Source organism: Dioscorea cayenensis, chromosome 3 (assembly GCF_009730915.1).
Source record: "Dioscorea cayenensis subsp. rotundata cultivar TDr96_F1 chromosome 3, TDr96_F1_v2_PseudoChromosome.rev07_lg8_w22 25.fasta, whole genome shotgun sequence".
In the NCBI taxonomy this organism is placed as follows: Eukaryota; Viridiplantae; Streptophyta; class Magnoliopsida; order Dioscoreales; family Dioscoreaceae; genus Dioscorea; species Dioscorea cayenensis.
In genome coordinates this window covers 10,269,110-10,294,857 of record NC_052473.1, presented here as the reverse complement: position 1 = coordinate 10,294,857, position 25,748 = coordinate 10,269,110, and the positions used below count along the sequence as shown (strand labels likewise).

General features: G+C 34.8%; 2 protein-coding genes and 2 long non-coding RNA genes across 6 annotated transcripts; 1 reads left to right on the top strand and 3 right to left on the bottom strand.

Annotated features, from left to right (window-relative positions):
* Nucleotides 1–629: 629 nt before the first annotated feature.
* On the top strand, nt 630–11,201 carry LOC120282856 (potassium transporter 23-like). The gene is made up of 9 exons (XM_039289693.1): nt 630–902; nt 3,309–3,537; nt 3,810–4,058; nt 4,189–4,239; nt 4,368–4,628; nt 8,963–9,015; nt 9,147–9,261; nt 9,410–9,664; nt 9,964–11,201. The coding sequence occupies exons 1-9, from the start codon at nt 657–659 to the stop codon at nt 11,004–11,006; spliced, it is 2,502 nt and encodes an 833-aa protein (XP_039145627.1). The 5' UTR covers nt 630–656; the 3' UTR covers nt 11,007–11,201.
* A 1,794-nt stretch (nt 11,202–12,995) lies between these two features.
* LOC120257660 (EG45-like domain containing protein) lies at nt 12,996–14,090 on the bottom strand. Its single transcript, XM_039265095.1, has 3 exons — nt 13,955–14,090; nt 13,248–13,524; nt 12,996–13,148 (listed from the first exon to the last, which is right to left on the bottom strand). Exons 1-3 carry the CDS (start codon nt 14,061–14,063, stop codon nt 13,142–13,144), a joined length of 393 nt encoding a protein of 130 aa, XP_039121029.1. The 5' UTR covers nt 14,064–14,090; the 3' UTR covers nt 12,996–13,141.
* Nucleotides 14,091–18,842: 4,752 nt separating this feature from the next.
* Nucleotides 18,843–21,100, bottom strand: LOC120249358. The gene is made up of 3 exons (XR_005532833.1): nt 20,241–21,100; nt 19,112–19,201; nt 18,843–19,029 (listed from the first exon to the last, which is right to left on the bottom strand). It is a non-coding gene; the product is annotated as an uncharacterized LOC120249358 (long non-coding RNA).
* A 1,137-nt stretch (nt 21,101–22,237) lies between these two features.
* Nucleotides 22,238–25,019, bottom strand: LOC120283528. 3 transcript variants are annotated; one of them, XR_005543288.1, is made up of 4 exons: nt 24,177–25,019; nt 23,146–23,362; nt 22,642–22,674; nt 22,238–22,282 (listed from the first exon to the last, which is right to left on the bottom strand). It is a non-coding gene; the product is annotated as an uncharacterized LOC120283528 (long non-coding RNA). The 3 variants fall into 3 exon arrangements; XR_005543289.1 differs by lacking the exon at nt 22,238–22,282 and adding an exon at nt 22,333–22,569; XR_005543287.1 differs by lacking the exon at nt 22,238–22,282 and having other exon boundaries at nt 22,333–22,674.
* Nucleotides 25,020–25,748: the final 729 nt, after the last annotated feature.

Here is a 25,748-nt window from a genome sequence, read left to right as displayed (position 1 = left end):
CATATGAGTAATGCTATTCTTTCCAGAAATCATGGTTGAACTCCTAAGCCAAATGACATGGATACCACATCATCTCCCTCTATCTTTCCTACTCAACATATTTAATAATAATAATAATAATAATAATAATAATAATAATAATAATAATATTGAGATTCCTCCCGTCTTCTCCTTCATCTTTTTGCACTCCCAACCCTCATATCTGCAATCTCTACCCCCGAAAAGAAGCCCATATTCTAATCACCTGTAGCTTTTTTTTTCTATTATTTTTATTTACCGTTCAATCAGTTTTTATATTATAAGACTATTCTCAAGTGCAGAGAATTTAAACTCATTTTTTATTTTATTTTATTTATTTATTATTTTCGAAATATATATTAACTAGGAGAGATAGAGGAAGACGACATGGTTGTCACATGTGGGCATCCACATCATTCAGCTTACAAGTTCTGGAAACCAAGTCCTCCAATGAGTTACTTGGCGACTGTATTGAACCTGAACCAATCTTAAGCAAACCCGAGCCCGAACCCGCCAGCACTGTCAGGTTGTTACTTGTAAGATATGGTCATTACCTATGTTCCCGTCCGCGCCCCAATCATTCACTTCCTTCTGATTCTTGAGAGGAAGGAGGAGGAGGAGGAGGAGGAGGAGGAGGAATGGAGGAGGATGGGATCGAGGAAGCAAGTGCACGTTTGACGAGGTCGGAGTCCAGGTGGGTAGATGGCAGCGAGGTGGACTCCGAGTCGCCGCCGTTGTCACTCCAAGAAGCGTGGAGCACGATGCATGAGGGCTCACCCAGTGGGGGCTCGTTCCGGAGAAGGTTGTCTAAGAAACCTAGGAGAGTTGATTCCTTGGATGTTGAGGCTATGGGCATCGCCGCCTCCCATAAGCATGGCCCCAAGGTACGGCTCTTAGTTCATCTTCGTTTGTCTTCTTCTTGCTCTTTTCTTTCTAGGTTAGGACGGATTTACAGTTTGCCTCATGTTTGGATTTTTCTATTGGTTTTTATCTTGTTTGTTGGTAGAAATTGTTATTTATTTAGTTATTTATTTATTTATTTATTTTGAAAGTTGTGAATTTGTTGTTTAATGTTGTTGTTAGTTGAGGAGATTGGAAAGGTTTTGTGTGTCATGGGAAATTGGAGTGACTATTTGAAATTAGGGCATATTTCAGCGGTAAATCAAACTGAATAAAATCACTACAAAAGAAGTGAATGCATTTAACTTGGTCGCATGGAGTGGTTGATTTTTTCTTCTGATTTCTTGATTATCTCACCACCTCTGTGTGCTTTAACAACTGGATTGTATTTACCCTTTGTGTGCTATTCTTTCTGATTTTTTTTCTAGGCCATGACCTAGACTTTTTGTGCTGAACATGTCAATCTCTTGTTTCTCCTGTCATCATTTGATTCTTATATATGTATATATATATATGTAGATATATATTTATATATATATATATTCTTTTCTTGATTGAAACCTTATAAGCTGCTAAAATCATAATCACTTGACAACACGTGTACACTATTTTAGCTATCAAATGTCAATGTTGTGATTGCTGCAGAAGGTGATAGGTAGTGGCTGTAAAATTAATGATTTCTGCTTCAGTTGAAAATTGCTTTTTGTTGTTTGGTTTGATATCAGACAGACTCTCACACATGAAAATGAAAAACCATTGTTTACTCAAACTTTAGACAGTATTGCTTTAAATATAGGGTAAACTAAACAAACAATTTATGAGATTCCTTTTAACCAATGTTGTCAGAATTGGATTGGTCCAACTATTATAATTCATTGGGTTTAATTGAATTGGAACTGCTAGGTTTAACTATAGTGAATCCAATTATACTGGATTGTAAAAACTTTTATATTTCATTTCATGAAAGCTAACTAACTAGATGAAGTGTTGAACTGTACATTTTTAGTCAAACTGCTGTTTAGAAACTTCTGATCTAGCAAAATTTAAATAGTAATGCTAATTAGCCCGATTTTTTACAAACATAGCTTTGGATTCAACCAACAGAATGGAAATTGGTTCAGCATCGTGTTGACAAAATTTTTAATAAATCAGAGTTTGTTTTATGATCTTCTATTTTATAATTAAAGTGTATTTTGATCTTATCAAACTGCTGGTCTGAATGGATGATTTTTAATTAGTATCTGGTTCAGTTTTGGCTTGACCACTTTCCTTTTGACCATTTTAACTGATTTCTTCTAATTTTAGCCCTGAAAATTTTCCTTGTAATGTCTTGGTATGAATTCAAGTATCTTATGCAACATATATTAAGTAGTTCTATTGAAACTTGCCCACAATTTTCATATAGTGCTTCTTTGACAATATCAGTAATTTATCACATTCTAAGTAATTGAGAATGCTTTCAAGGTTAAAGATATGTTTTAGGAGCAGGCCTTTGACAAGTGTTCTTTCAGACTTTGACATAAAAATATTGCTTCTAGATTTAAGTCATACCATTAAAATGTCAAATTGATCTAAACAAATATCTTGATTCTGGTGGCACATATGTACATGCATAATTCTTCTTCTCTAAGCAGGGATAAATATATATATATATATTGCCTTCAGTAAAATGTCATTTCTAAAAATCAATCACTCTCTTTTGAAATACTTATACTTGTAATTGGCCTTTGGTTTTTCTTTACCATCCCATGGCACTATTATTGGTGCATGATATGATTTGTAGCAATAATCACAAGGGTTAGTATTTCCATCTATTGCACCACTATTCCCTCTATCTCTCTTGCCCCCGGCATTTTATTATGTATTCATCTCCAAATTCAATCTTGATTTTTTCCTTTACTTCTTCCAAGTGGTCTTCATCTATGAGGAGTTACGCTTGATCTAGTGTTTTATGATAATCTTTTCAAATCAAGTTTGAAGAAAACCCAAGTTTCACGAGTGTTTTAGAAGGTTGCTTCACAGATATAACCGGTGAAATTACCCATGATTATATATTAGTCTATATCGAATATATATGCCATAGGATGGCGGCGATGGCCAAAGCAAAGTTGAATACAAATTTTAAGGAGGAAAAGGAAGTAATTTATGAAAAATGAGGTGGTAACTACTTTTGACTTTTTAAGGTGTGATAAGTGAACCCTCCTCTCAAAATTTTCTTGAAGTTCAACTGGATCTCTCTGTCTGATGCCTATGAAAATAATGGCATGTAAATTACTGTGGAAAAGTTGTGACGCAGACAACTCTTTTTGCCTCGGATCAGTACTCTAGGCAACTTTCTCTTCCAAATGCTAATTCTTTTATTTATTTTTTCAATTTTTTGCGCTATTCAGGATTTACCACTTTGGGGTGTGTTTGCAATGGCATTTCAAACTCTTGGTGTGGTCTATGGTGACATGGGCACAAGCCCTTTATATGTCTTCAGTGATGTATTCGCCAAGGTTCCTATAAAATCAGGAGATGATGTCTTGGGAGCTTTATCATTGGTTATGTACACAATTGCGCTCATTCCTTTTGCAAAATATGTCTTTATAGTGCTGAAAGCTAATGATAATGGAGAAGGTATGGAACTAATAAACATGGACGATCTTATTAATTCTCATTCACATTGGTTTTCCAAATCAAAATTTAGCTAGGATTTTCATTGTTCATTTTAACTCACATCAAATAATAATGAAGGTTACTTTCATTTATAGTAGAATCAAGAGTGGTCCTGATCAATTAAAAGTACTCCATCTTTCACTCAAGTGCTTTAATGATTTTTGTTTTTTAAAAAAATGTGATATTTACCAGTTTTAGTAGCAGGATTAAAATCGTAGTGAGTATGCTTGCAGGTGGCACCTTTGCATTGTACTCTTTGATTTGCAGGTATGCAAAAGTCAGTTTACTTCCAAATCAACAGCAAGCTGATGAAGATATTTCCAGCTTCAGACTGAAGATACCAACTCCTGAGTTGGAAAGGGCACTTAACATAAAAGATAAATTGGAAAAAAATTCTTTGTGGAAAACACTTCTCTTACTACTGGTTTTGACTGGAACATCAATGATAATCGGAGATGGTATTCTTACTCCATCAATGTCTGGTATGCTGGTTTCTTCATAATTCACCATCCACCACCATCTACCTCTGCTACCAAATCCGAACACCTCTTCTTTATTTGGTGATACCTCCTAGTCCTCTTCCTATTAAACTGTTTTTTAACTTCCTTGCAGTAATGTCTGCAGTCAGTGGTCTTCAAGGTGCTGTTCCTGGATTTAACACAGGTCATTTATCTTGCTTCATTCCTTACATTTTCTGAATAAATGTATACGGAGTTCCATTGAGCCAAAATGCTAGATATAGTATTATAACTTTCAAAGAGATTTTCTGATTGTTAAAATTATCTATGCAGATGCAGTTGTTCTTGTCTCAATATTGATTCTGATTTGCCTGTTTTCCATACAAAGATTTGGAACTGGCAAAGTTGGTTTTTTGTTTGCTCCTGCTCTGGGACTTTGGTTCTTCAGTTTGGGTTCCATTGGAATATACAACATGTTGAAGTATGATCTCTCTGTGTTAAGAGCATTTAATCCAGCTTATATCTTTCAGTTTTTCAAGAGGAATGGAGTAAAAGCATGGTCAGCTCTTGGTGGTGTTGTGTTGTGCATTACAGGTTTCTGCATTTAATTTTTTCTTTTTCAATACTCAAGAGCTAATTTATATGTTCTTTATACTTTAATATGAAATCATCAGTCAACCATCCTGCAAATACTGCCAAATCACTTAGTCTACTGTGTTACATATGTTTTTCTTTCAAAAATCAACCAACCAGACAAACAAACAAATTATCTTACACATGCATAAGTTTTTGTGTATTTTCTGTTTGTGTTTGTATGTAGATGATCGATGTGTGCTTGTGTGGAGGTATCCATATGTGAAGCATAGGCATGTATGTATGCAGATGAATGGGAAAAGGAAATAAGCACACATGGTAGTTTTAGTCACTTTAGGCCTTGATGCAACTTAGATGGGTTTTGATGCTATTGCGTGCTGATTGGTCCATTACATCAAATAGGCTACAGTAATGCGAAGTTTACATTAAACTATGCTAACACTTACCACTGTCATTTGTAGAATAAGATGACATTATATATGATAGGGTTGTCAGATGTGCATAAATAATCATATAAATCTCATGTGGCTATTTTTATATGCGTCATTTGTAGATATCCTCGTGAATAAACATCTGCTGACCTTGATGAGTCCATTTGACAATTGCTAGGATTTGTGGTGAAATTCTAGTGGTTTTTAGTGCCCAAACAACCTAAATAATCATTCATTCTTACAAATTTAAAGGAAATGTTTGTTTGGCCCCAAAACTCCTAAAATGTATTTGTCTTAGCCTTTCCATCCACCGGCTGGTGGTGGTGTAAACGAGCCAAGCTTAAGTGAGCTTGGCCTCATTTGGCTTGAGATTTGCTTCACTGAACTAGACTCGAGCTTGCGCTCAAGCTTGGTCAAGGCTTAGTAACAATGCTTGAGCTTAATGAGTCGAGATCACAAGTGCTAGATAAGTTGAGCTCAAGGCAATGATCGGCCCAGTGAGTATGTTGAAGCTTGAGAATGGAGGCAGTGCAAATGGAGGGCTGGTGCTGGCAAGTTACAAAGCAACATGGGATAGGAAAGGAGACAGGCTTGGCATAGGTCAGCTCTCATCTTCTCTTAAGGCAGTGAAAGCATTCTTGCACATCACATGGCTACTCATCTATAACTGAATCCTTTTGATACATACCTAAATGCCTGAAATACAAGAATATTTCCAAATTTTTCATGTGATCTATTAAAAGTTCCTATGTTAATCAAAGGAAAAACAAGATAAAAGATTTGATTTTGGGGAATAATTAATTAGGGAGAAAAAATATAGGTTGTCATGGAAGCTATCTAAAAATGAAGAAAAGAAGCATGAGGAATAGGGAAGAGAAAAGTTAAAAGAGAGGATATAGAGGCTAGAGAGAAGAAGATAAGATACAATTAATTCAAAGATCTGTTATTTTTGAAAAACAATATTATTTTTGTAATTTGATGGCTAATATTTGTCAGTGCATTCTCTTGCGCCCATTTCTCAAAAAATAAATAAATAAATAGATGATAAATATATTTAATATTGTAATAAAATTTATGATATGGTCTTATATATATATTGAGCCTTATCAAACATGGCAGGATATGTTCAAGTTCTATTTATTTGTTTGATAAGGCTCAACATCATCTAGCGTTGCTAGATCACTGGCCTACAACCAGTAGGGCTATTAAACTAACCAATCCATTTGTATTCTACTGGGTTTTTGACTTGTTCAAGTTTGTTCGACTATAAATGGCTCTGTTTATGATATGATCTTATATATATATATATATTGGGCTTTATCAAACAAGGTAGGATATGTTCAAGCTCTATTTATTTGTTTATCGGGCCTAAAATCTTGGCTCAAGCTCTTCTCATTTATAGTCGAACAAACTTGAACAAGTCAAAAACCCAGTATAATACAAATGGCTTGGTTAGTTTAATAGCCCTATTGGTTGTAGGCCAGTGATCTAGCAATGCTAGATGATGTTGCATTTGTTGTGATTACACCTATGGTACAATATTCATGCCGGAGGCCGCATGGTGATATATACACATAATCATATATATTGAAAAAAAAATCAGTTAGGAGAAGACAGAAGTAGTGTAGCATGCTGAAGATGACTTGCATGATACAGATGAAGGCCACTGAGAGGGTTAGCATGTGGCCGAACTTGGGCTTGTTGGTGTCCTTTATTTTAGATAAAAAGACCATGGTCATCTTTTTGATAGCAAAGATTCAGATGTTAGGCTCTAGACAATAGCACATCAAATGTGGTGGGATCAGGGCATTGGTGGAGGTAGATGAGGAGTTCCTAGATGAGGACGGCATCCATGGCGCCAATGATGATTATGTTGGCATAGATTTTGTGGAGGATGCGTGATTAAGGGTTTTGAAGGAATTTTGGGCAATGAAGACGAGATGCTGACATAGAGGCCTAACTGGGAAAAAATTTATTGCCACTTGGCATATGGCGTGAAGTGTACTGCAAATGCAACGACAGCAAATGGCATTCACCAACCTTCGACTAGGATAAGTTTCTGCGACTTACATTGTTGGACGAAGGGGCCAAAATGAATAAATTTGGTAGTTTGGTGGCCAAAAAAAAAAAATGAAGAAACATATGTGTCTGAGGCATTTTACATTTGCAATGAGTTAGAAATATGGATAACATTGAGTTATATGCTGTGAACATAAACAAATAAATAAAAAAAATACATGTAGAAGTTTCAAATCAAGTTTAATCCATGCATTTTAAATGTGCTCATCAAGATTGGTTTTGTGAATTGTCTACTTGAATTATCCATCATGTTTATGTAATCATTTTTTGCATCAGAGTCATCCAGTATTTTGTTTTTTTATCCTAAAAATGTGTGATTTGCGTAGGCATTTTCTTAAGTGTAACTGATAGTGAGGGTTGCTGATTTAATATAACTTACATATGTGTTACATTTTAGCATCTTTTTTTTTTCTTCTTTCCATATTTATAGCTTCTGACAAGTTCTTAAATGATTGAGTTAAAGTTATATAGCTTTAAGTCAGGTTATTCTTCATTTTAAGAAATTATCATTCTTCTTGTATGCGGTTATTTTCTGAGTATTGTTTTGCTCTTCATCCTCTGTAATTTAAGCACATGGTCGGTCGATAATAAATGTGCTTTACTTATGAAATTAGAAACTGAGATTTAAAGCCATGAATAATGAGACACATTCTTGTTTCCACTGCTGACCTAGACAAGACATGTTTGTACGACAGTTTGGAATTTATTATACTTCAACTTTAAATATGTGATATAACTAGTTCTGCTAGAGGAGCTCAATGCATCCTAAAAACTTTTCTGAGAGGTTGACAGACCCAGAATCATATTTAATGCCAACATATAATTAACTAATCAATGTGAGACTATATTCTCTGATTTGTTCCCTTAGCACATGCTAGCTTTTTAGCTAGTCAAGTGGTACACAAGCTAATCATAGATGCATTGACCACAATATCGTGATGGATAAACTCTATTTATTGTAAAAGCTCAAGCCATAGGAACAAAGACCAGTTTGGTTGGATGGAATCTGTCGTTAGCAAAGTCGGCATATTGCTTCTGATGAAAATGACTAGCTCATCTGCCATGTGACTTGCTAGAAGATTAGCATGCATCAAAGGGGCATATTGCAGTTTTAGAGACAATAGTCTCTCCTCAGTTAATTAAGTAATCACTAACATAAATATATAAGTGTGGTTGCCTCGTCCTATCTGCTTAAGCTTTTAGGTTGGATTTAGCCAATCTGAAAATCACGAAGATAAAATAAAATAAAAATAAAATACTGAACCAAATTAAATATATACAGTTGAGTTTTATGCAGTTTTTCTTAGGTTGTTTGGTTCAATTCAGGTTGCTAAACTTTTAAACTGATTGGTCCAATGATGTCATGTTAAGGGCAAAATAGCCATGGAAGTTGCTGAGCTTTTAGTAGGACTGCATTTTTTGTTCAATTATAATTCCATATAAAATTGTGAAAAACTGGTTACAATAAATTGCTGTCCTTTTAAATAGTTACCCTGTATGCTTCCTGCTGCTAGCTAAACCATCTTTTATTCGTATTTGTAAAATCTAACTTACTCTCAGTTATCCTTTATTGCTGGCTATTTCCAGTAAAGGCTGAACATATTAGAAGGGGCTACAAATTAAGAAAATATTGCAGGAGGAAAACCTGTTCGACAGATTTCCTCTAGTGTAACTCGTGTTGAGCCAATCTAATGCTCTAATTTTTTTTGCTGCTTTTTTTAGTGAGGCTTTGATTCTGTTATTATAACATGATCCTAGCCTGAACTACCAATGTGTCTACTTTGCGATGAACTTTTTGTGTTTTTTTTTTTAATTTCATTGTAGGAGCTGAGGCTATGTTTGCTGATCTAGGCCATTTCTCTGTAATATCCATTCAGGTCTTTCCTCTGTTACCACTCAATTCTTTTTTTTTCTTCTAAACTGTTTTGTAATTTTATGTGGGTTAAATTATAGAAAATCTTACTGTGGTTAAGTTTTTGTTGTTATGTGTTCTGTCACTTCTGTGCAGATTGCCTTCACTTGTGTTGTATTCCCATGTCTTCTTTTAGCTTACATGGGCCAAGCTGCATATCTTATGAAAAGTCCTAGTTCAGTAGAGAGGATATTCTACGATTCTGTACCAGGTAATCTTTTTGATATTAATACTTTGTTGTCTGATGACAATCTGCAAATCCCAATTCTCACTCTAATTCTTTAGATCTTGGATAAGAAAGGAAATCAGTTTGAGGACTTGGAAATTTAATCCGTTTAATGTATGAATGTTTTCGACAGATATCTTCTTCTGGCCAGTATTTGTGATAGCCACCCTTGCTGCCATGATTGCAAGTCAAGCCATGATCTCAGCAACCTTTTCCTGCATAAAGCAGTCTATGGCTCTTGGTTGCTTCCCCCGGTTAAAAATAGTTCATACATCTAAACGATTCATGGGCCAAATCTACATTCCTGTCGTCAACTGGTTCCTGATGATCATGTGCATTGCTGTTGTTGCCTCTTTCAGAAGCACTACTGACATAGCTAATGCATATGGTTGGTATTTCCTGCACTTCATACATCCTTTTATACGACTAAGTTTTTTGTTTTATTTACAGTTGCATGAATTTTATGTCAGATAGGAACCACACAAAAGGTCCTAAGCCACTAATTTCCATTGTCTCAGTATAAGAGTGCATGCATGTTATCGCCATCTAAAAGTGATTAGGTCAAACATAGTTCTGTACTTGTGTTGCTTGCACTGCTATAAGAAGAATTACCGTCTGGACTTTTAGGCCTTATTTCTGGGTTGGAAGAACTTAATAAATGGTGTTTTATTGCTGTTCTTCCCGCAGGCATTGCGGAAGTGGGTGTGATGCTGGTGAGTACCACATTAGTCACAGTGGTGATGCTTCTCATATGGCAAACAAACCTGTTCTTGGCCCTCTGCTTCCCGGTGATATTTGGAACGATTGAACTCATTTACTTATCTGCTGTCTTAACAAAAATAATGGAAGGTGGATGGCTGCCACTTGTTTTTGCTTCCTGTTTTCTATGTGTTATGTACACATGGAACTATGGCAGTGTATTGAAATACAAGAGTGAGATGCGGGAAAAGATTTCGATGGACTTCATCCTTGAGCTTGGATCCTCACTTGGCACTGTTAGAGTCCCGGGAATCGGACTTGTCTACAATGAGTTAGTTCAAGGTATCCCATCGCTCTTTGGGCAATTCCTAATCAACCTCCCTGCAATTCATTCCACCATCGTATTTGTTTGCATCAAGTATGTTCCTGTCCCAAAAGTTCCACAGGAAGAAAGGTTCTTATTCCGAAGAGTATGCCAAAAGGATTTCCACATGTTCCGTTGCATTGCTCGGTATGGATACAAGGATGTCAGGAAAGAGGACCCTCACATATTTGAGCAGCGTTTGGTCGATAGTCTTGAGAAATATTTGAGACGGGAAGCCCAAGAGCTTGCACTTGAAGTAAGCTCAGTTGAGCTAAGTTTGGACAACATGTCAGCAAGTTCCTCAGACCGAATTGTCCAACATGGAATATCAGAACTCCAAGTTCCGTTACTGTCAGATCAAAGGTCAGAAGTTGCTAGTTCTAGCATTTCTGTTCCTGATTGTCACCTTTCAACACTTCCATCTAGTGCCGTGCCTTCAGATGAGGATCCAAGTTTGGAATACGAACTCTCTGCTCTCCGAGAAGCTATGGAGTCAGGATTCACGTATTTGCTGGCACATGCCGACGTGAGGGCGAGGAAGGAGTCTGTTTTTCTCAAGAAACTAGTCATAAATTATTTCTATGCTTTTCTGAGGAGGAATTGCAGGGCAAGTTTTAGTGTCCCACACATGAATATCATCGAAGTCGGAATGACATATATGGTTTGAACTAAAACTTGGTTCTCAACCTTCTGCTTCATTATTATATCTGATTTTTGTAAAAAAAGGTGCCAGGAGTGTAGGCAAGATGCCTTGTAAGAACCTCCTGGGAGGAACAACCGAACCTGATTGTGTGTAGATTTGTAGTGTATTATTATTATGACTATAGTATAATGTGAAACAATGCTGCAGATTCTACTGTTACTTTGTTTGCCTGATTTGAATGGTCTTTTACTCTTATATGGTATTATTATTATATAAAATTTCATCTTTGATGCCAATTATGTAGATATATATATATTTATATATATCAAGACGTTTCTGTTTAAGAATATTCAGGAGGAAGGTAGTAGTTGATATTGTTGTGACAGTTTTATTTGGTTCTGTTTCTTGCCTTTGTGCCCAGTTTTTGTTTCATGTTTTTAACCATTTTCAATCAATTTTTCATCTTTCATTAAATTTTTAGTTAAAGGACAGATATGCTATACAGCCAAAAAAGGAAAAAAAAATTGTGGTCATGAATTTAGATGACTTTATTAATTATTATTATATAGTTAATTTTTGAGTAAATATTACTGTTGATCACCAAATTATAGCCAATTATCAGTTTGAGTACCACATTTTAATTTTGTTTCAAAAAAATGCTACCCAAAGGATTCCGGTGAATTTATTCTGATGTGGACGACGGCAATCCAACGTGGTTGCCGGATTCCACATCACCTGTCCAGTGGCATGTGCCACGTGGATTATAATGCCACATGTGCCATCCTAACACCACATCAGCCACCACGTCAACCCCCTTCTTCTTCTTCTTCTTTCTTCTTTCAAATCTAAGATCCTGATCTCCCAAATATACAAATAAAACCCTAACTTTGAGCATAAGTCAAACACTACTTACTATATGTTGGGGCTTTCTTCTCAGGGATCCTGATCTCCCAGTCTGGAGCCATAGGGCTTTCTTCCTCTCTATCTATCTTCCCCGGCAGTCGAATGCGATTTCCTTCCTTCCAGCATACACTCGCTCTTGACAGAATGATCACTCACAGTTTAGTACCTTTTTCTCCTCGATCTTTCAACGGACTTGCTCTATATTCTCATGATTCTTGAACGTGAGAGATGAAAAGAAGAAGAAGGATATGGATTCTCAGGATTCTTAGATTTGAAAGAAGAAAGAAGAAGAAGAAGAAGGGGGCTGACGTGGTGGCTGATGTGGTGTTAGGATGGCACATGTGGCATTATAATCCACGTGTCACATACCACTAGACAGGTGATGTGGAAATCCGGCAACCATGTTGGATTACCGGCGTCCACGTCAGAATAAATTCACTGGAATTCTTTGGGTAGCATCTTTTTGAAACAAAATGAAAATGAGGGGACCATTTTGATACAAATTAAAATGTGGTATCCAAACTGATAATTGGTTATAATTTGATGATCAATAGTAATATTTACTCGTTAATTTTTTATGTGGTAGTATAAGAGATTTGAAAATCTTTATAAAACTTCTTTCATATTTTCATATTTTTTTTTAAATTTCAGTGGGCGGTTATTAATTAGAACTAGTTCTTGAATAATTATTGATTAGAACTTGTTCGCTGATCCATTGTTTTTTTTTTTTAACTTAGACTTTCAAAAGATTGATACTATTTGAATAACGTGCACAGAAAAAATTACTTTTATACCTTTCTAATTGACCAATCAAATATAGTATTAATAAAATCATTAAATAATAGAAATATGTATACCTTTCAACCGTAAATTATTCTTAAAACTTTGCCAATATTCATTTTATTTTTTTTAAAAAAATATATCCACCTACTTTAGTGCTTATAACATTTTTAGTAATTTCCTATTTAAATCCTCCACTTATTTAATTGTGTTGCTGAATTAAATAACTTTTTTTTTTAATTTTTTGAATGCACAAACAATTATAATATTTTGAAGATCAAGCAGAAAATCAAAAGCATTTAAACATATATATATATATATATTCTCCCTTTTGTAATAAAAGACAACCAATGACAAGCATACAAGTAATCAACATAATTCAGTGCGAGTAAAACATGAAATCACAACATATACTGACTCAAAGCAACACATCAACTGCAACAACAACCTTCTCCATTTGAAACCAAATTCAGCTCTTACAACCTGCATAAAAAAAATCCAACAAGACATCAAACATTAAATTCAAGAAACAATAAAAATACTCAAATTGATGAAATGTCAGAAATGAAACATAAAACATGCCTTTCAATGGATACTTCAATCTTCCCGGCATCAGGATCAGCAATCTTGGCAAAAGCTTCTTGAGACAAATCAATGGTTCCTTGGCAACCAGATGGGCAAAGATCGACAAGCTTAACGACCACAGTCCCTGATCCTCTGCAAGGGTGAGGGACACCATTGTTCGTCCCGGCAAGACATTTTACTTTGAATAAATGCCCACAAGCACGTCCATCATCGAAGATTTCCTGACTCCCCGCGGCAATCATCACTCCTTTTACTTCAAAGCCGCATGCAGCAGCTAAACGGGTACATGTTTAAGATAATAATGTATTAGAACAAACTAGACTTTTACAATAAACATTGTATAGTTTCTTATAATAAATATGAAACACACAAAACACAATCCATACTACAAGCTTGTAGTTACTCTAAGAAGTTAACTAGTCATGTTGCAAACAAATCAAATTAACAAACAAAACTCTAATATCATATTAGAATAAACCAAATATATTATCTAAACTTGATTCAATCCAAAACTTAAGCTGATAAAATGAGAAAATCAATCTTTTATATTCAAATTCATATTTTCTAATTAACTGATTATTAGTTATTCTAACCTATATTTCATTGACTACATGTATATAAATGCTCGAGCAAATTACACCTTTGTTCATATATATATATATATATATATATATATCTACACATATAGTTTATGCAATGCTTACGGTTATATGGTGGAGTGTAGAAGGTTGCAGTATCTGCAGAGGATGACATGAAGTTGGTGATCAACGCAAGAAGCAGTGTTGCTAGGAAAATGAAATTATAGTGTGCCATTTTTAGTAGTTGTATATCTTAAGTGTGTGTGACTTTTCTGTTGCAATGAGTTGAAACTATAAAAGTTCTTTATATAGAGATACAAGTAGCATGCCAAGTTAAGAATGCCATGACATGCAGTTGAGTAAAACCATGGAGGAAGGACAGTGAAATGCATCAAAAATTTGTCTACAGAGAAGAAAGCAGAAAAGTATGGCTGGAGCGGCAATTAAGAAATGGTCATTACTGGTTAAGCTAGAAATTAAAAGAAAGGGGAAATGACAAAAATGTGATTGTTTGTTATTGTTTTCAAATGGAAAGGGACGGATGGTATAAGCCTGTAGTTGTTTCACTTGAAAGAAGGATTTGATAGACAAAGTCTTCTCTTTTTTGAATTAGTCAGTGGCAGTGTAGTGCCTTGTGGTTAGAACCATCCAACAAGGACAAATTTATTAATTAAGATAAAAAATATTAGCTATACACTCAATGCATTGAATCAGTGAGATAGATGTACCATATACTTTAGTCCTTGATGTACACTCTATGTGCAAGTTTTTTTTTTTTTTTTAACCCTTTAATTTGCTCATACTATAACAATTATATGAATTAATATTAAATTAAAATTATTCCTTGATAAGCATATATATGATATATCTGGTTGATGTTGCAATTAACATGCACTACAAGAAAAGTAATCTATACAATCCGCCCCTACAAGTAGGGGTGAGCAAAACCGGGTACCCGACCCGGTTTTTAAAATCGGATCGGGTACCCGGTTTTTCGGATCGGCAAAAGCTTGACCAGTATCCAGGCCGGTTTAAACCGGATACTAAAAAAATCGGGTACACGGTTTAAAACCGGATCGGATATCGGATATCCGGATCCAAATTAAGTTTCATCTACTCCATGGATTTTTTATATATAACAACATCAACATTCATAAAAAAACAAATATGAGAAACTTTCAGTAACTTTATAAAAGAGGATTAAAACCTTACATTATTCTCCCCATAAAAAAATTCAAAAAAATTATAAAGAGTTTCACCGATCTTAGACATAAAGATTTGAAATTTTTTTTCCTTTTACTTTTAACCCTATAAGAGTTTAAATTTATTAATATGTATATATATATATAATAATGTAACGATATAAGTAACTCTTTAAGTATTTAAACAAGGGATTTTTAATTTTTCTACTTACGTCCTTGTAAAATTTTAAATTTATTAATATATATATATAATAAATTTAAATTTTTATATGAGTCTAAAAAAAGTAAAAAAAGATATCTTAGAGGGTTTAAATGAGGGATTTGGAAAATTTAAACTAAAGGGTTTAAATGAAGGATTTGGATTTTTTTTTTCTTTTTTACTTTTTAAACCATATAAAATTTAAATTTATTATATCTAATTATATATCTATATCTAATTATTATATATATATAAATGAATATATTAAAAACCGGATCGGATTCGGATACCCGGTTTTTAATTTCTCCTGACCCGTATCCGATCCGGTTTTCACCTTAAAAATTCGGACCGGGTACCCAAAAAATTCGGGTAAAAAAACCGGATATCGGATCGGATCATCGGATCCGGATTTTTTTGCTCACCCCTACCTACAAGTACTATTTTAGCCAATAAAAGTGTATAGCGGCGGATTAAAAAATTGCCGCTAAAACCTCAGTCGCAGTAGAGTTTGCGGCGGATTTATATATCTACAATGACACATTGCAGCACCTATAGCTGCGGAATTTTCTGCCGTTACAGTATTCTACAAAACCCAGCAGTTCCTTTTATCTATTCATGTTCAACTTATCCTATCAAACATTATCTCAATCACAACACTATAATTATGATGGCATTAGACAAACAGCTTCACCATTTATGGGAGTCATATAATGTTTTTATCAAAAGTTTTTTTTATAAAAATAGACAAAAGTTTATAACAAAATAATAAGAAACCACTCGACATCAAAAGTTTATTATTTACATAATTGCTAGGAATTAGCTCGCGTTTTTCCATGAAAATGGACTGTTGAGGATTGCGAATTAATTTTTCTCCAATAGCATTTGAAGATATCCAAAACCATATAGGTGACATAAGACCATAGAGATGTTGCTCTGATCTGCAGCATTAAATGAAAATCAAAATGAATACAGTGTCCATACTAAAAAACACAAACCATTATCATTTTAAAGCCAAAAAACTCACCCATAGAGAGAAACACATATGGCAAGCTGAATTTGTGGCATATGTAAATTGAAAAGCCAACATGACAAATTGAAAACCCAGCATGATAAATTGAATTTACAGCATATAGCAAGATTTTGTCAATCAATTTCCCAAAATTTAATGAAAAACATGAGGTCAAGATTCCTGATAAGCTCTATATCTTAATTCCAAGAATATCCATTATTTAAAAGAATTTTATTATCCATGCTTTGGAATTATGAAACTATGAATATCTACAATAAGTCAAAGTGAAATAGACTATAAACACAAAAATAACCTCAAAGAAGCTATTGTGGAATGCCCTATCACAGTGTCACATATTTCAAATAGATAACATTCAGTTAAGGATGTGAAGAGAACTGTAAAATACAAATTCCAACTTCCAATCATATTTCTATGCAGATATGATGGTCATTCAGAGATGCTATTTAGTTTTAGTTGTAGAAAAATTAAAGTCAATTTAATAAATTTAAAGCAGTAAAAACATTTATAGGAACTTGTATACAACATTTGAATCATGCATTTATTTTTGGAATAAATTACTGAGAATTTTTAGACATTGTAAAAGAACTGAATTTACTAGAAAGCTTTAGGGTTATTGCTGAAACTCTTGAGGTATTCAGTGCCTACAGTCGAATGGATCAGATACATATACCTTTTGAGAAGATTGTTAGGATCTTATCACTCTAATAAGGGAATTACCATGCGAAAAATACATGCCAAAACGCAGCACCTAAAAAAAGTTTTAACGGCAAGTAAACATGATAAAACCCTAGCGCATGCCAGAACTAGGATTAAATTCTAAATAAATAGATAATTAAAAGTTATACCTTTCTTTTGATGACGATTCTGAACGCACCCTTGTTTCCCCGAAATTGAAAAGGACTGCGAATTGCGACTCCCCTCTACTATCACGTACACACGAACGCCTTTGGGAATCAAGCAGGTATGCAAGTATTTCAAGAAACAACACTTGTTTCTTGGTTTGAATAGCAAGCACCCGAGATTCAAGAGTAGGCGTGGCGACTGCGGGATCCGACGGCGGCGATCAAGGGAGAAGAGTGGTTGGCAGCTAGGGTTTATTAAAAGACAATCTCTCAATCACTCTATCTTTTTTTCTCTCTCTTTATATTAAGGTTAGACCATCTATTTATATTGGAAACCCAAAACCCTAATTTACGAAAAACCCTTCACTCCTAATCAAATTAGGAATCTCTTCTTTACTAAATTAATTAAACCATTTTAATTAACCAAATTGATTAGATTGGATCAACACTTAATAAGACCCAACCCGAATAAGCTATTCGCTCCACCTAATTTAGGTTTATCACCAACCCTAAATAGATGGTCCAATAAGTAACAAATACTGAACCTTGATCCCGAAATTCTTAGTGTACGATCCTGTAGATCCATTTAACATTGGCAATGAGCTTAAACAATTTTAACACTCATAAATCATAATTATTCTCTAGCAAGATAATACGATTACCCAATATTAAATGAAGGTCAATTTCGAGAATTAATGGAACCTATTGCAACCTCATACAATCTTTTGCCACTGAATATCTTTATTAGGATAAGGCATGGAGCGAGTCACCCTTATTTTAATGCTAAGTAATTTCTTGATTTCTTACTAAACTGAGTAGGGCAAGTAAATGATAACTCTTATCATTTCCCTTGGGCGTGGCCACGCACTACTTAGTCTCATTAATCAAGTGACCGATGATATATATTCATTCTCTTTATAGAGAGAAACAATCCCTTCACTTCACTCATGTCTCTCAGCATGAACCGCGATATGCCCAAACATACCTGTACTTGCCACTCAGTTACGAATGACATTAGGCGTAAGTTAAAGCATGTAAGGATTCATCCGAGATCCATAGTAATTTCAGGTCGAAGGATTCGAGTACAAGAATTGCTTGAGAAAAACACTTGTGACTTTACAACCACATAGTATTCTCAAAAGTGGATCGATCTAGGTACACTGTTCCCTAACATGTATCTATGTCCTTTGATTGATATCCCATATCTTATGATCTGTAAAACAAGGCCATTTCACGAAAGACATACTAGTCTTAATTTATTTTCATTCCCATGAAAAATAATTGACTAGGAACATTTAGAATATTGTTCTATTTTATGCTTCAAGGTTTTACTATCCAAATCACGCAATTGATAACTTGAGTAGAATCAATATTCAAGGATATTTTATCTTATTAACTATGCACATAAATAATAATAGATAAAACGATGCCTTATAATAATTATCCAAATAATAAGAGTTCATACAATGTATTGGGGCTAGGGCTTACACTAACAAATATTTAGTAGTTTCTACTGGTTGGGTCACTTAATATTTAATAGATGCATCTGTTTGATTGCTGATGAAGAGGGTTTATTTTCTTCTTCTTTGTCTTCTTCATCTTCTATTTCTTCAATAACACACCTACATGAGAGAAAGACAAATAGGATAATCAGAAATGAGGAAGAAAAAAGGACACCAATTAAGTAGCCACATGACACAACATATAGACAACGAAAGAAAAAAAAACTAAATATACCTCAGTGGGCATTGCTATCACCACATTTCAATAATTTTTCTTCTATATCTCTGCAAAAGATCAGGAATATCTGTCAATTGCCATGCCACATTTAAAAAAAGATTTTCTAATTATTTGTTCCTAAGTGCTAATTAATTAGCTTGGTCTTTAACATGCATAGCATCATCTGGAGGTAAAACCACTGGCGCATACTGCAAATAGGTGGATAACATGATTTTAGTTTCTCAGCCAAGAAGAAATAATAGATAACAAAAGCCATAGAAAATGAATAACCTCATCCCCATCTTCACACATAACATCAAGACCGCTCTTCTCAAAATCTCAGCCAAATATGTGTTCTAGTCATCCTTTAAGTTTTCTGGTCTGCATGTGAGACAGCAAGTTAGCTTGTTGTACTAGAGAACTATTTTGAGAAAATTCTTCACAATAGAACCAAAATTATTTCTAACTGTGTAACAAGATAGTGCCTAATTTTCATCCTTCATTTGATCAAAGAATGGCTCGTGTGGGTTGTCACTTGGGTTTCCCAATCTTGTGCACGGGCAATTACATTTAATCATAGACAGTGAAGCTGAGTCAGTATAGTGTTTAGAATTAGGGTGTATAATCTCTTCTCTGAATCATATCTAAATTGCAGATGTAGTTCTTTTTTATTTAGTTTGCTAAAACTTCAAACAATTGAACTATCCTCCTCTTCCTCATGCCATGCATATACCTTATGAATTTCAAAGTTATTATGGTTTCACTGGAATTAACGGATTCTTGTCATTTGATTTTGTTAACAGAATAGAAACATGGATGAGTCAAAGAAAGGGTTCAGCCTTCATACCCAAGTCAAAAGATCATCATTAACAACAGGAACTTGTAACAGGTCAATCAAATAAGAATTGGCCCATTTAATGGCATTTGAACTTAGTTTATCAGTAAAAAAAAAATTAGTGACGTACATTTTCAACTATGAACATATGCTCTAAGTAATTCTTAAACTTATGAATGATCTGCTTTAGGAATAAATTATTGCAATGCACAAATTCCATTCAAAACTGAAAGTTCTTTAATGTTCAAAATGTTGGTGGGGCTGTCAACAGGTTGCGCTAGCTTGAGAAAACTTGAATACATGGCCTAAAATTTCACAACCATGCCCATGGCCTACTTCTTTCAAGACTCAGGTCAAGCCTCGTGAAAATGAGTTTGAAAATTGCATAAGCCTGAACACAAGTTCAATTGCAACTGAATATTTTAATATGACATATCAACTTTGGGTAGGGTTAGCAATTTTTTAGTATGACTTCAATTCAGAAAAAGAGACTAGGCCATAAGTAAATCTGTTACAGTCCTAACTTTGACCTCAAGGACTTGTATTCCAAACTAGAATTATATTAAGAAATATGGGAATATGAACCTTGCATAGGCGATACAAAAATATGTCCTTCAAGAACCATGCATCATCTAAGAATACTGAGATTCCCATACCCTCAGCTGCAGTGGTACTTTTTTGTTTTTGAAAACCATGCTTTACTGTCAATAGATCACTTCAATAAACTGCACAGATCACCAACTAAAAAAAAAATATTGATATTTCAAAAAAATAAATATTAATGCCTAGAGTCAATTATATTAGTGATACATTCATAGCCTTTCACAATGCAATTTGCAAATTACTGAAAAAATGAGAAGCTTCTAATAGAATTGTTCTTACAGTCTCACATTAAGCATATCATCCATCAGCACATGTACAGATACATGTTGTGATCATTATATGTTAGCAAAATAATACCACATGGACTGATGTGGTACCCATGTCCTCATTGATGTTCCACATCAAGAAGAAGAGAGTTTTACAACTATAGTATTGACACACCAATTTGCATGCGTGTACCGTAAGTGCATGGATGTTGAGGTAATAAAGTATCCAATGAGTCGGGTAGTCAAATCCATAGGGAACTGAAGTATTAGTAGTAACTATTTCTCAGTTATCTAGTTGGAATCAAGAGTATGGTGAAATGGACTCAATTGCAAGAATATGAATATCGCAAGCAAGCAAGCAAAGGAAAAGTAGAAAATAAGGAAAGTCTCAATTAATAAAGATGAGGTACCCGGGCAATGCTCCCCTAGGATCTAACATAAAGCACATGATTTACCATATATCTTTAAACCGAATTAATCAAGTTGAGGTAATCCAAGAACAATTGGTCCCTGCCTCCCGGCCATCGATACTAGTCCCCTATGAGATCCCGGTAGAGAAATTGCTCAATCTCACAACTCACACCACATATGCCCGCAATAAACTCTAGGGATTCCTAAGAGTACAACCGATTCTTAAAGATAGATCTAACTCTACCTCTAGGTGAAAGATCCCTAATCCTCTACAAGGTCCTGGAGGAGAAATCTCTCAATCTCACGCCTCACATCAAATATGGTCGCATAAAGCCTAGGGAATACGGAGATAGAATGCACTCATCAGAGGGAAAAGGGGATACTCCACTATCTCATGACTCACCCTCTCAACCCTATTCAATCTTGGAGTTTTAACCCTAATGGAGACCTCTCTCTCACCAAGACAACATATCATGCAATACAAATCAATCACAAGGATTAATACGACATGCAAGCAATGAGAAAACAAGATTGAAACTCAATTAAACTTGGATTTAATAGAAAACGTAAAGTAAATCAATACAAAGATATGATCCTAAGGCTCACATGCCCAAATAACTACTAAGGTTTAGCCCTCCATGGGCAAGTTAAGAAACAAATAATAATGCAATGAAAGCAATGAAAACCATGGAATAAAACCCCCTTGAATTCGTAATGATGGTCTTGATGGATCGCTCAACGTTTTGAAAGATCCCTCTCCGAAGCTAGGTCGCCGAAGGCTCCTTTGATACTATGACGAAAAAGAGATCTATCAAAGTTACTGAAGAACACCCTCCAAGTTCGCCAAAGACCTCATCTTGAAACCCTAGCCGCATTACCCTTCAAACACTAGTAAAAAGTCTCTAAAGAATAGGGTAAAAAGGTTATTTATAGTCAAAAACTGAGTCTGCCATATATCTCCATGTGACCGTGTGAGTCTTCATGCACCCGCATGAATAGTATTTTGCTATAGTACTTTACTACAGTTCCCTTTATAAACACGACTCGCACATTCTTCTCTTGAGGCCACATGGTCAAGCACACGTCCACATGGTAGGTTATGAGGCTTCTCATCATCGAATCATCATTGGAAAGCTCTTGCATTCTTCACACAAATAGGGACATGGGAGTGTGACTGCCTTTGTGCCTTTCCAACTCATAATTTAGCTTGAATTCTCTTAGAAGTTGACACACCATCATGTACATGAGCTCCTCTTGTGTCTTGATCCTTATGTTGTACAAAAATTCTCAAAATGTGCCTTCATAACCTATCTTTGCTTTCTTTTCTTCCTTTAAGGCATTCACAATCTATTTGCACAAAGGAACACCAAATACACTTTATGAGACATAAACCATGGTAAAAATGATACTCAATGTATGTAAAACATATATAGAAATATGTCTATTCAAGCACTTATCAAACTGTACAAACCTGACTTGATTGAAATATGTTGTTGTTTGGAGGAAAAAAGATTAGAATAATCCTTAATGAAGGTGGAAAGGGAATTTTTAACACAAAAGAACATCACAACACATGAATTTATTATAGTATTTGTCCTTGATGAGATTCATTGCAGTACCATATATCATCACACCTAAGAAGTTCATACCAAGAAAGTTATGGCATAGTAGTATATTAAAAAAAATGAATTTACAAAGAGAATTACCTTGGAAAATAGTTGAATCCTTGTTCGAAGAGGCTGGAAAGAAAAATGTTATATTAGAAAAATAATAACATAGACTAAACTAGAAACTCCAGTCACATTAAAGAAATCTCAAGACCTAATAGCACTTTTGTATTTTTCTCTCATAGAAGAATCTTGATACAAAAAATAACTTTTTGAGTATTTGTGGTAACATACAACATATATATACACATATGCATGTATATATGATAAAGTTGTACAATATTTTCTTAAACTATGGCCCTTCATTGATACTGAAAGGCTTCATGTATAACTTTAGCATACATTCCTGAATTTCAACTCTCTTCACTTTCTAGTTGTGTGTATGTATCTATTAAACAATGTGCCTTATACATGCCAATATTCTCTTCCATCATCATAATTTATATAAACACCTAATGAAGATTGTACGTTGATAGATCTAAACTTAAAATAAAATAGAATAAAAATAATTACAGCTTCCATGCAGTAGAGAAAAAGGCTTACTAATGTTTTCCGTTGAAGAAATGCTTGAAGTGATTGCCCGATCGGCAAGCTTTTAAAACTTTTTAAGTCAATAATACACAGACCAAAATTCTGCTGGCGATGGAGATATATTAGTTGATTTTACCATAAATGCTACAAAAGCAAATTGTAGCTCTACTAGAAGTACATATTCTGCACCCTTGAAGTCATTCAAAAGGATGGTTTCCAATAACTGCATCTGAATAAATTTTATCAATTTAGTGAAACAATACATTGCCATATAAAACATAATCTCAATATAAGAATTCTTGGTAGAGAATAACATGTCTTTTTTTATTAGCATTTTCACCACTGAATACTTCCCATTTTTTCTAATGATCATCAGCTACAAAAAGATTTCTAAAAATAAATGAATAAATCAATCAAGAGAGTAATTTGTAGAAAAAAAAATTAAAAGACTTTTAAATTTCTATAACTAATGACTAACTCTACAAATGACTTATATGCCCAAAAACTCTACAAATGACTCTTTTTATTTTTGTTTATCAATTTTTTTTTGAATTTTTTTTTAGAAATTTGAAACATTGTTAACTCCAAACAAATTGATTATTTCTTACCCAACCGTTGAAAAATTAGCTACAATGCTTAGCAGAATATGCATTATTTTTCAAAAACAAAAATGAAGATTAATAAGAAATTGTAGTTTTCAAGAAAAAAAAACGTACATATGGATAAAGAAAATAAAAAGTTATATATATTTCTCCTTCATCATACATTCAAGGAAACAATTCATAAATTTCTCCAACATTTAAAGGTATCAAGGGGACAATTAGGGTTCTAGAGGAAATAGTTCACCAATTTCTCCAACATTTAGTGGTGGCTAGATAAAAAGAAGACAATTACGGTTTCAGGTTTACATCCAATCAAATCTATAATTCCAACATAAGATCGAAAACAAAAAAATCACACTTTACAATAAAAAATTATATCAAATCCTCAAATCATAATAGAACTCTAGACAAAGAAGAAGGAGAAAGAATAAATATACATACCTTATGGAAATGATTGTGCTTCCGAAGATGTCGACAAGAACCCGTAGATCACGGAGGCTGAGGATCTTGCTCTTAACCTTGAAAATTGATTCCTATTTGCATTGATGAAGTCAGGCAATGTTACCGCACTAGCAATAATATAGCACGAGGAGATCGAGGTGCTGGAATTAAAGGTAAAATCAAGAGTAGGATTGCTGTAAGAAAGGGCAGAGAGGGAGAGATTGGAAGGAAGAAGGATCGCCAAGGGTAGAGAGCCAAAGAGAGTGCTGACGATGGAAATGGAGGTCTGGATCTGGGTGAGATCGATGGCAGTTTCAATGAGGGTTTTGAGATCTGTGTTGGGAAAGTTGGAGAAGGAGGTGGGGAAGTCTTGAGGGATTGAATAAGGGAAGGTGGAGCCATCAGTAAGAATGCCAGAAATGGAAGAGACGAGGAGCTCGCGGTGGAGGAAAGAGATGAGGAAGGGCCAAGACAAGGAGGTCACGATCGTTAGAGTTGAGGATGGTAGCGGTGGCGCGGTAGGAGTAGGGTTGGGAGTTGGGGTCGGAGACGTGGGGGCGGATGATGTCGTGGCCTTTGAGAGAGTAGGTGAGGAGGATGCCATTGCAACTCGGAGAAGAAGTAGGGGCTGGAGAGGTTGTTGGAGCCAAATGAGGGATGGAGAGGAGGAGGTGGAGGAGGAGAGGAAGGAGATGAAGATCCATGGCAGAGGAGAGGGATATTGGTGAGAAGAAAGGCAGAGCGGTGAGGGTCTTGTGGCCCTCAAAACCCTTTGGATTTATGGTGGTGGCTTAATTGGGTTCGCTGTTAATTTTAGTCGGCGCAGCCCATTTTTATTGTAGTGATGGCCATGGTGTATCAATGATAAACCACATCATTTTTCGAATAACAGCCATTAATCCTTGAATGGCTCCATGTATGCGCAAATTCATGCCTATTCTTCACAATACAAGTTCTATTAAGATCTATGAGACACTAGTTAAATCCAATTTCTCCAGAAGATGCAAGAAGCCAATCAAAGCTTTCCTACTTTCATTAGTTATTTTAATAAATATTTGATTCCAATACTGAAGAGTATTCTAGATGAACCCCTAGTTTTCATAATGAGCCATTGATGAATTTTTCTTATGGCAAGCGTGAAAGGACTAAGGTTGTGTAGCAATATGTAAAGCAACAAATAATTGACTCAAAACCATCATGAAAAAAAGTTGTGTTCCTTCTGCTCTGGAGAGCTTTTTGGGATCCAACATAACTAACGATAACAATGCTTGCCAAAAGTCTCCCTCTCCATTTGCTCATAGTTGCTCTATAGCATGAAAGTAGGAACTAACTTCAGCCTTTATGTTTCATTTATATTAGTTCTGTTAGGGGTTGTGGGTCAGTAATTTTTTGATAATCAAGTACAATATGGTACAACAGTTAAGAGAAGAGCAATAAGGTTTTGCTAATGCAGTTGGGCACAACTTGCCTACATTTGTGGGGTTAAGTCTAGAGAATTAAATCCACTAGAAGACGCAAAATAATATACAAATGGTCTCCTAATACCACCCTAACCACGGCATAAATGGTGAT